Consider the following 12,147-nt stretch of genomic DNA (forward strand, 5'->3'; position numbering starts at 1 on the left):
CATTCTCCAGTGACTACCGTTAAATATACTTCCATTCTGTAATTACATCCCTATATAGTAGTTTTCCTTGTAAGTGGCGGGGTCTGCCATTCTAGAGCTTGATTCAAATTGCCAACCTATGCAGTATTTACTGGAAATATACCAACGTTACTGGTTACAGTTGTATCAGAGCTGTATTAAATTACTACTAATACAAACATAACATAAATCAAATGAAAAAGTTTGGTCTAGACCTCCTCCAACCGGAAAGTGCCATGAGATGACTTCTGTTGTGATTTGGTGCTATATAAATAAATAAAAAAAAGTGGTTGCTACCACCAGCAACAAGAGATGTTGTAAAATCAGCCAAGAATTTCAAGTTTGTATTCATCACCTCTTCCCTGCGTGCTTACATCAACCATTTATCTCTTAGAGGAGCAACATGAATGTAAATGTAATGCAATTTTTAGGGATATTAGAGTTTTTAGATATCTGAAGTCACTAAGTCAACTGAACAGTGACGAGGTGCCAAACTGGAGCTGAATCTGGTCAACAATCCTTGTGCAGTTCTCAACTGGGTGATGAAAGAATGAAGAAATGAAGAACGAAGAAAGAATGATGACAAGAGGATAAATTCCAGTTAATCTCAGCATCTATTATACATTAGTGGTGCTGACCCTCACATGCTTGTTAAAACTTCAGAAAACCCATTTTCTCATCATAGTCCTGTATAAAACTAATGAAAAACAATACAACCACAAGGTCTCATGGCCAACATGATTTTCTGCTTGCACAAAAAGAGAAGTTGAATAAATCTTATTCTGCTAAGTACCACTCAACATCTGGCTATTTATTTGCCATCTGTGCATGAATCAAACTGGTGTTCCAACAAATGGGAGCTTGTTATGGCCATTGCTGAACACCTGTACAATGTAATGGAATCCAATTCAGTAACCCTGCAATGAATGTGACATTTGCAAAGCTCAGTATGCTCAATTATTATTAAAACTTACAGAATAGTTTCCCCTCTTTTGCAAGTTTTGAAGTTATACATTTGATTCTGCCAGACCTTCTTGTGCCTATATATATACAAAAAGGAAAAAATGAATCAGAATCAGAAAATATTTTATGGTTATATAGATGTTGACAAAGAATTGGTTAGATTTGGAGTTGTGCACTTACATTATCTCAAATGTCTGTCACTATAACTTCTTTAAGGAGTCACAGTGAAGAAGGAAGTCAGTGAACGTGACTAAATGTGGGTGAATAAAACTTTAAAACATTACCTCATCCATGAACATTTGTGCATTTCTGAGTCACTTCAGATAAAGGCTCATCACAGTGGCGGTTGTTGAAGAAGGAAGACAACAACTTCCATGATCCCATGCCTTTTCACAACATCATCATATAGTGTCTTTGCTTTGTATTTATTAGGAGACCCCCAGCAGCAGAAAACATACGCCATGTGTTGCATATAGTTAAAATAGTATAAAGTAGCAATAACACAGTGTAAAAATACTCTGTTTTCACATTCAAAATCTTATGCAAGATTTGTTAAAAGGATACATGGAATTATAAGCAGCATTGTGATACTATAGGCAAAGCAAGATTTAGCTACTTATTATGCTGTTAGGTGGTTTATTAATAAAAATGAATCTTATTTGTGAAGTGGTCATACATTTGTATGTAAAAGCTTCAAGGTCTTGCACCCCTACAGTCCACCCACACAGGTTTTCACTTCTGTTTGCCTAATAAGACCTCTTCTCAGAGCGGTGGGACTGTAAAAATTGGGCTTGTTTGTCACCCACCCCCTCACCCTCCCGCTGCTTTTGTTTTGTACCTATCAGGGTGGGCCAATTAACACTGATATTGTTTTAATTAGTGCATTGCATTTGGCGAGCTCCATTCAACTTACACCTTGACATGTAATCAGCTAGAACAATTGAAAACACTGGTGTGGGCGAGCACAGAGCCTTTACCCACACAGTAAATAGGATATGAGTAGCAGAGTAAGTATACAGTGTTTCACTCTGAAATGTAGTGGAGTAGAAGTATGAAGATGTATAACATGCAAATACTGTAAATTGTGTTTCAGTACACTTAATGAGCAAATGTGCCTGAGGTTACACCACCAGTTACACCACTGGTATAGAGAATGGTTTTGGATAAATACTGAAAAAGTAAACATATCCAGAGATTAAAACTTCATTCTTGACCTTGGAAAAGTCAGTTCAGAAAACAGTCTAACCACAGATGTGTAGACATGATCATGTCACATCATCTTCATCACATGGAGTAGGTCCATGGAAAGCATCTACAGTGAGCTGTAGATGCTTTCCATCTTTTTATCTGAGGACAAAGGGCTTTTCTTCCATGGTTCTTTAAAAGCTGAGGTTGAAAGATAAAGTTTTGGGTTTAAAAGCGACAATTGTAGAAATATTCTCACTCTAATCTCCTACTGTAGATCATGTGATTTGACCGAAATCTCCAGAGCTAATAAAGATAAAAAAATGACTGTGAATGTTTTTCAGATACACACAGTGTGAACACTTTACAACCCTCAAGATTCATTCATGAAAATTGTTTCCTCATTACCTTGATAAAAAATATTTGGGTGGAATTATGTTTCTCTAGAAATGTACCTGTTGTTACTCATAAATGTAATTTAGGAGACATGATTGGTGTAATGGGTCACTGTGACCATCTGATCTTGAAAAGATGCACCTGACAGACACGACCAATATGACCACACTACGGTACAATGTCATGGAAATCATCAATTTTTTTTAATGATTCCTGACACTGACAACATGGCTGCTGAATAAATGCAAAAAAAGGTTAATTAATACTGCAGTGGAGAGAGAGAGCAGAGGTGGTGTCACAGGGCAAAAGCCTCTTGCTCTCCCATTAGAACTTTGAGGCGAGAGGAGACTTTATAGTTAGAATGTCAATGGAAGGTTAGTAAAATCTTGTTAAGGTGTGCATATCAGATGCAATTATACAGGGGGCTTGAGAGAAACCTCTGTGCCTCTCAGCCAAGGTCTAATTACATAGAGCAGGTTTGCCTGTGTTTGATGTAATTAAGAGGTAGAAGAGAGGCTGTGTCACTGATGAGGACCAAGATCAGAACATCAGGCGCAACCTGTTGATGAAGTACCATCATCAAAAACACTTGAGTGTTTTATATTGATAATTTGATGCAGACAATAATTTCTTCTAAATATTATAGTGTGTATGCTGATGCTGGCCTGACTAATGATAAATTACTATAAACCTGACTGCCTTACAGTGTTATCTCTAATGCATTATTGTTACTGGTTTGCAGTATTTTTATTAACAAGTTCAATTTTCTTATTTGTTTAAATAAGGGAGACTGAGTCAACTGGTGTCATCATCATTCACAAAAATTAGGCAAACACATTATATTCCCGATAAGAAGAATGCAAAAATACAAAAATGCAAAGTTGAAATGAAATCAAAATCTACAAAAACTCTCATTTAGTATATGAAAGAGTTGAAGCAAGATCCATCAATATCATGGAAAAGAAGTGGTGTATAAAAAAAAGTTATTTCTTCAATCCATTTCCCCTTTCACTCATCCCTCCTTCCCTTGAATTATTTAATTTTAATACAAGCTGCGTAAGTGCTGGCTCTGAAATAGCTCAGACTTCTAAAAACAGCCAATGAGGGCACAAAGTTACCAAAATCCCCTAAATTATTTATGGATTCTGTAATAATAAACTGAGGCTGATGTATTTTGAGAGTCAGGATGGAGACACAGAAACACGCTGTTAAAGTGTTCCAGACGGAGGTTTTCTGCAAGACACTCAAAAGACAAAACATAACTAAGTAATAGATGCAACTCTCAACAATGTTTCAAGTCTAGTGGGACAAACACAGGTTGCAGAATGTGAATATTGATATAAAAAAGCAGTATATCCTCAGGCCATTTTTCTTTTCAAAAAAAAAAGGAAAGAAAAGGAATTTAATTTGCATTGCCTCAAAATTTTTCATTTGACAAACAAATCCTCTGTGGGTAAGCAAAGATGTACATGTAATGTGTGTAGCTAACGTAGCCTATTAATATTGCATGTTGGGAATGTGTGTGTGTTTGTGACTGGATCATGTAATATCTAGCTAAACTTATCAGCACCATTCAGGGCCAAAAGAAAAGTCAGATGCTAGCAAGTTAGCAATCAAGAATCAAACAAGAGATGAATCAAAATTAAAGGTCAACTAATGGATTTTTCATGAAATGTAACAATGTGTCTGCAGCGTTTAAAATGCAGTAAAGTGGGAGCTGTTGCTAATGAACAGCTGCCAGTATCCCCTCTTCACTCGCCAGGAAGCTTACTATGACTATGCCCACAGCAGCAGCTAGCAGGAAACAGCAACAGCAGCCTGGGTCAGGGATGTGTCAAGACACTTTCACCAAATCAACCACAACTTGGCCAAAACACTTCTGCCAACAGTATCCGGTGAGAAAACAGGATGAGTAAGAACAGACTGACCCACCTCGACTGATATGGCTTTTTCAGGGCCGTTAACAATTACTAGTAATCAGGGAGACGGGTAAATGATACCTGGAAACAGTATACAATGAAACTCTTAGTGTCAAAATTTACAAGTCGGTGAGACTAAGTGCAGTTTTCTCAATTACTGTACTTAAGTCCAGTGTAAAAGTATGTGAAATTCACTTGAGTATTGTCCAGCCAAAGATTACGTGCTACCCTCTTACGGACTAAACAAATAGAAGCATATAGAACAAGAGGGTAAGAATATGGGAATGTCTTCCTCCTGTAATCCGTGCAGAGTAAATAATAATTAACTAACTCCTAATTAACTCCCTTTGCAGGACTACAGATCGTTATGGTACAAGCTCCTCATCCACTACGTTGTCAGCTATAACTCATATTGCACTATTAATGCCGCGAAGGAAAAGCCACGTGAAGTAATTTATCTTGAATAGGCATTAAATATCACAATCTCTTTGGTTCACCTTAAAAGAAGATTGTGGATGCCATCAAGATCAATCGCAATCTCAAATCGTCCCCCCATACCCGAGGCCTAGCACGGAGTGCTCTTGGACCTGTTAAGAGACCTTTCTGAGAGGCAACTCAAGCTTCTCTGCCGCTCAAATGTGAAACAAGTTGTTTGAAGAGCTCAGAGTAGAGTTGGGATGATGCTGCTTTCAAATTAAGCTTAAGACCTACCTGTTTATTATTACTTTTAATGATTTTTTTGATTTTTAATGATTTGTTGGTTTGTCTTAAGATGTTTTATTCAGTGTACTTTTGCTGTTTGATTTTACTTTTCTTTAATGTGCATTTGCTTGCTTGCTCTTATTGTTTTTATTCTTATCCGTCTGTGTAATCTGTAAAGCAATTTGGGTTGCATTAGGCTAGGAAGTTGAGGTATATAAATAAATTTGCCTTACCCTGCCTTCCAACTTGGACTTTTGCTATCACTTGTTGAAAATGAAAGTATCGCACGGTATGTTCATTGCGTAAATGTAGTCTTCCATCCTCTGTATGCACTATATGCACTCATTTAGGCCTATTTGTCTAGGAGAGGGAAACACACCTCTGACAGATCCATATTATACCCCTCAGTGAGTATCAGTGTCAGTGAGTGACAGGGTTTTCGACAGTCTATTATGGAAGCATTATGCAACAGCCTGTGGAAATGATGTCTGTGATTGGAGTTTTTTCCTGTAATAAATGAACCCAAAAACTGAAGACTGAAATTAGCCTGCTTGACCGGTACTCTCAATGCGCAATAAATTTGCATCCTTAAATCCTTTGGTTTTGCTGTGTTTTAAATACCTCTTGGTTACCTACAATACTTTAGCATGTAATTCAATGCATTTTTTCATTTACTGCTATGTTTAAACAAATGGCTACTGATAAACAGACCTACACTATCTGACTATAGTGCGAAATACAAAGAAAAATGTTTTCACAGCTCCCTCTAAGTAGCGTATTACATGCACACATTAGAAGCTGTCATATTTTGTAAATCAGTGCCGAGCACTACTGAGGAGTCATACTATATTGCTGAACCTTGATTTTTTAAGAATCAATGCCTCTGCAGGAGGCCCCCCAAAAACAAGGAGTTTGTTTCATCTCATTCCTTCCTTGCTACTTTTTTATTACTCAGGCAGTGTGTCTGTCCTTAACTTTTTCATGTTGGTGAGCAAATTAGGAACACGCCAATGAGGAATAAACAAGAAGGCTTTAACTTAAGCACTGGCTCAGTCAGAGCATACGAGTACAGAAAACCAATAATTCTTTGCTGCTGGGGGGAGAAAAAAAAAGATTCCTCCAAACACCCAGAGAAGGTTCCCAATGTACTTTCTCTTCTTAGACAGATATAAATATCTCTGTCTGCACTGGGAGATAGAGGCTGATGGTGGATGATGACAAAAGTCTGAGGCTAATTTAATGCTATGCCTACAGTTCACAATGGCTTAAACAGTCTTCTAATGTCATTAGGAAAGGAGTTTAGTGTCAGAAGTCAGGCTTTATGGGCTAATGTTGTAGATATGGGGCAACACTATTCGGCCTTCTGGTTGTAAATGTGGTTCACACTAAAAGGCCTTGCAAAAGCATTTGGCTACCTATGGCTTTTTGCCTATCATGTGACTTTACAACCTGATATTTAAATGTTTTTTTAATCTCAATTTTATGCAATAGATTTGCACAAAATAGTCTAAGCTGGTGAAGTGAAATTAGAAAAATATATTTAAAAAGTAAATAAATAAATAAAACGAAAATTGGCATGTGCATATGTATTCACTTCCTTTGCCACAAAGCCCATAAAAAGTTCTGGTGCAACCAATTACCTTCAGAAGTCACATAATTAGTGAAATGTCCACCTGTGTGCAATCCAAATGTCACATGATCTGTCAGTATATATATACACCTTTTCTGAAAGGCCCCAGAGGCTGCAACACCAACAACATCATAAAGACCAAGGAGCTCTCCAAACAAGTCAGGGACAAGGTTGTTGAGAAGTACAAGTCAGGGTTGGGTTATAAAAAAAATCCAAATCTTTGATGATGATGAGCACCATCACATCCATCATCATCAAATGGAAAGAACAGGGTACCACAACAAACCTGCCAAGAGAGGGCTGCCCACCAGAACTCACGGACCTGGCAAGGAGGGCATTAACCAGAGAGGCAACACAGAGACCAAAGGTAACCCTGCAGAGTTCCACAGCAGAGACTGGAGTATATAACAATAAGCCATACACTCAATACTGGGATAGTCATTAGACATTAGACATTAACTGCAACACTCGAGGAGTTTAAGGGGAAACATTTAAATGTGTTGGAATGGCCTAGTCAAAGCCCAGACCTCAATCCAATTCAGAGTCTGTTGTCAGACTTTAAGATTGCTGTTCACCAGCAGAACCCATCCAACTTGAAGGAGCAGGAGCAGTTTTGCCTTGAGGAATGGGAAAAAATCCCAGTGGCTAGACGTGACAAGCTCATAGAGACTTATCCAAAGCAACTTGCAGCTATAATTGCCAAAGTACTGATTTTAGGGGGGTGAATAGTTATGCATGTTGAAGTTTTCTTTTATTTTGTTGTATCTATTGTTTGCAACATTTTCAAAGCTGTAGGCAACTACAACTTTTTTTCTTTTTTTTATTTACAGCCAACAACAGGGCAAACTTTTCCCTTATCCGGTAAAACATCTCTCATCTATTGGATGGACTGGCACTTATTTGTGTACAAATTTTCATGGTCCTCATATGATGAACTGTATTTACTTAACCCTGACCCTCTGATTTTATCTCAACTGCCACTGTGAGGTTCACATTTGTGGTTTTAAGCGAAATGTGTCAACAACAACCCAATGGGTTGCCATTCAGATTGATACAGTGATTCATGGATTGACACTGCAGTACAATCATCACAAAATTAGTCCAATACTGACCAAAAGACCTGTGATAATAACATTAATTAATAACACATAACATTAACTAATAACATTCCCTTCAACTTCAGCTTTACTAGAGTTGCTTTAATATGGCAAAAATAATACCAATATAATAACAATATATCAACAACAATACCAATTATTGCGGTAAATATCAAGATCACTGGTATTAAACTCAATTATTCACTGACTTTGGAAACATCAAGCACTTGAATTGAATTCTGAAGTCTTTACTATGTCCTTTTATTTTTCCATCTGTTTTAGCTAATTCATTCATTCATCAAGTATTAAATATACTTGAAAATGCAAGCACAAAAGTGTTAGATCTGGGTGTTTTACACACACACAGTAATTACTGTAGAGAGCTGATACATGTGCTGCACTTTGTCATATGCTTAAGCTCTTTGCTAACTTATTTGTGCAAGATTTTGGGGATGTCACTGTGCAGCTAAGTTCACTGCATGTGAGTGTCTATTTGTACTTGTTGTGCACATCTGCGCACAATGCGATATCTTCCTGTCTAACAGCTGAACTGGTTTTACCTTGAACTACCTTGTATTTATAGTACAAAAACAAAACCCTAACATCACTGCAAAAGAGAATGTGGCACATTAGTAATTTTGTCATGATGATTTTGCTTTTGTAAACACTGAAAGGCAAAGATATAATTGAAAATAAAGTTCTTTTAACTTTAATACTACTTAAAGCTGGTGAAAGAGCTGATAACAGCAGCTTCAGCAGATGCTCTCGAACAGACGTACATTCACAGACGTAGCACATGCATACAAAAAAATACCTGGTACGTAGTAGTTAGTGCGAGGTAGTAAAAATATCTTGTACCTAGTAGCTTGTATTTGTCCTGTTGGTTCAAAGCAATGCACTTGCTAATATTAACTGTAGAGACGAGCTAACTGACAGCTAACATCTTCTACCTGAGCAGAATCTGATGCTTTTTGTGAATTTATGAGTTACAGTCAGTGCTTCAGAGCCGCTCCACATCTGAAAACTATTTCAAGGACAAAAATAAATTACCCATTGCATGATGGGAGGAAGGAACCAGAGGACAGTTGGTAGTAAAAGAAAATATTAAATGAATAAGATCAAGCACCGGCTTATTGAATCACTATTTAATCTTTTAGCAGCCAGTTCAGTTCAGCTGGTCTTCCTTTCTGCACGTCAATCAAATAACCTGGGAGTGGGAATAACAGTGGGGACAGTGACCCACTTTCTACATATCTCTTATGTGATGTGGACTTATATTATATTTTCTTCTCATCTAGACCAATGTTGTGACTTCAATGAAATGTAAGAAAAGTCTTTGGAAATACATATTAAGGCCTGCCTGGGTGCTCCTGTCCATGCAGCATCACATCAAGGCATGCAGACATGCATGACAGACAAGCACAGGAGGAAGACGCAACTCTCTCTGACAGCATGTCAGCTTAGTACACTGAGGGCTGACAGCAGAGTCAAACTTGTCAATGCGGCCTTAAGGATCGCTTAACATGTTCTGTGTCTCTTTGTGCCCCTTGGCTTGGCTTGGCTTTGCAAATTATCTGGAGGTTTGGCTTCAGTCAAAAGCAGTTGTGATGCCAGGACTGAGACAGCTGTCCGCTATAGTACACATGATACTAGTGCATACAAGTATCTCACGTGCTGATACTGTCCCTGGAAGTATCATGTCAGGATTACAAAGTGTTACATCAGTGTTACAAATGAACCATATCTACAGTATATCACTTTGCTTACCAAAGGTTGTGCTTTGTGCTGTGACAGTTCAGTCAAATTTTAAAATCCAATTTATTAGTGGTCAATTCAAATACAGTCAGGGATGAAATAAATATAATTTGCCTCTGAGACCTTTGTCTGCCAGAATCAACAACAATAAAAAAAAAAAATGCAGACTTCTCATTTGCCTCCACTAGGGTTGCAACTATCAATCTATTAATTGTTTGGTCCATAAAATGTCAGAAAGTGGTGTACAAAATTGATTTTGTTTTACCAAAATCCAAAGTGACGTCCTAAAATGTCTTGTTCACATTTAAGAGGCTGGAGTCAGAGAATTTGGAGAGTGTTTCTTAAAAATTATCGAAATGATGTCAAAAGTATTAATAATTTGTAAAAACAGAGAGCTGTGGATTGAGTTAATAGTTGCCAACTGACTGACTAATCATTGCAGTTCGAGCCTCCATCCAAAAATAAGAAACAAGTAGGAAAACTACAGCAGTTGCCCTGCAGTACGTCTGTATCTTTTGTGTGAACCTCTTGTAGCAATCACTGTCTGAAACAACTGCAGCGTAAAGTTGTGTGAAAGAAGATTAAGTTTTCACCAGGACAGTGACCCCAAACTTTGAAGCTGTGCTACCCTAAGACCAAAGGGGAGCAAAGAGTGTTGACTCTAGTGATTTTCCCTTCCTGTGCTCAGACCTCAACTTGAACAAACTCAACAAAAACTTGGAAAAGTTAAAATATCCTGTAAAATCGATCTCTGGAGGATGCTATTATTTCTGTTGGCAAGATGTTTATTCTCAGCGATTCAAAACAACAAAGTCCTCCCGGCTCAGAGTACTTCATGTTGTTTTAATATTGAAAACACAGACATGTCAGAATTTTGGACATTAAGCCAACACTGAAAAAAGAGGAATACAATAAGACAATTGTAATTCTACAAATTTCTCCTTAATTACTAAAGTGCGGTGGTAAAGAACCATTGACACGTCACAATATAAAATGTATTTGAAACTTGAACCTGTGGCTTGAGTAGATCACTCACAGCAACAAACTCCAACAACCACCCGCAAATTTTGGTTCAGTCTCAATACTCTCATCAGCATTAATTATTGTTTTCAATAAAAAAGGCTCTATAAGGCACATGTGAACTAGTTGGTACTGAAGTAGACAGAAGGCAACTTTAACAAGAACTTTAGCATTTAACGGCTAAAAAGGCAGATATTTCAGAGCTGGAGGAGACCACAATGGAGCTAAAATTCATCAGCTGTGCTGGAACACAACACCAAATGAATCTTAATATTGCTCCAAATCTCATGTAAAATTAAACAAGTTGCCATATCAGCTTGAATAGTGCCCCCTTGAAAACAGACAATTTTTTTCCTTCATTTATTGTTATGAACTAAACATTTATTGCACAGTGTAATTGCCATAAAATGACACCATAAAACTTTATTTCGGTCCCATATAAGCCTGTTTCTGCCTGACGCCAGGATCATGACTAGACTTATGGCACAAAGTAAGTCTGCCATGGAACAACCCAAAGAGGACCAGCATTTGTTTTCCCTGGTAGCTATCCACAGGTAATGGTGGAACAACCAGAGTGTCTGTGGAAAAAGAAGCATGTTGACAGACGGGACAAAGAAGGCAAAGAGGGCAAGTGATAGAAACTGAGGTGCAACAAGAGTGAATGAATGTGCATTCACTTGATGGATAGAGCTCAGGTGTTGTGTCTAAGCCTGTTAGTTTGCTGACAGCTTTGGCCTTACCACGAGGGTTCAAAACAGACAGTGAGATGGCATTCTTCCAACTACATTAGAAGATAAGAAAACCTGTCCACTTGTTACTATAACCAAGTGTTTTACTCTGTCTTTATTGCAGTACTGAGATCTGAGTTTCTGGTTAGAATTGAGATTTTTATGGCTGTTTCTTCCTTTGGACAGTTGCCAGGCAGCTACCAAAAACCATGTTAAAACAAACCTGGAACTGCATCAAAGCCGGAGACAAAAGAAACAAACATCTATGCTTGGAATAACATGCTCCAAGAAGCTGCATCTCTTAACAGAAAAAACTTAAATATAATGCAAAAATGTATGACCTTGTATGAGAAATGTTATCCACTTCAGAGTTTAGATAATGTTTGGAAAGTAATAAAAGATTTCTTGAAAATCCTATGACACATGTTGTCCTCACATAATGTGGAAAACTATTTTGGCATTTTAACACTGAGTTACATTTAGTGACTCACTTCCTCTGCCAAAGTTTTTTCTTCAGATCCGTGGGGTTAAGCTGCTGACCCTGCGGTCAACTCCTGCAGAGATGAGAGACCAAAATAAATACTTGGCTTGGATGCTGCTCTGGTTGCTGAAAGTAATCGAGTCATGCTTTGCTTCGTATCGACGTGTTGGCAAAATAAACAATCTCACAGCATTCTCCAAATCCTGCTGTTACTGCAAGCATGCAAACCACTCAGTGCAGAGACAGTTGTGGG

General features: G+C 37.8%; 1 protein-coding gene across 5 annotated transcripts in view; it reads right to left on the bottom strand.

The window, feature by feature from the left end:
* Positions 1–12,147, bottom strand: part of trappc9 (trafficking protein particle complex subunit 9) — a 193,064-nt gene that overhangs the window by 22,562 nt on the left and 158,355 nt on the right. Inside the window, exon 22 of one of the 5 annotated variants that reach the window (XM_046418122.1) lies at positions 11,061–11,263. The exons of the other annotated variants lie outside the window; for them this stretch is intronic. Within the exon in view, the coding sequence (XP_046274078.1) occupies positions 11,109–11,263 (155 nt within the window). The 3' untranslated portion in view covers positions 11,061–11,108. Of the gene's footprint in view, positions 1–11,060; positions 11,264–12,147 lie in introns of those variants that run through there. 5 annotated transcript variants of the gene reach the window in all.

The sequence above is a fragment of the Scatophagus argus genome, chromosome 17 (genome assembly GCF_020382885.2).
Source record: "Scatophagus argus isolate fScaArg1 chromosome 17, fScaArg1.pri, whole genome shotgun sequence".
Classification (NCBI taxonomy): Eukaryota; Metazoa; Chordata; class Actinopteri; family Scatophagidae; genus Scatophagus; species Scatophagus argus.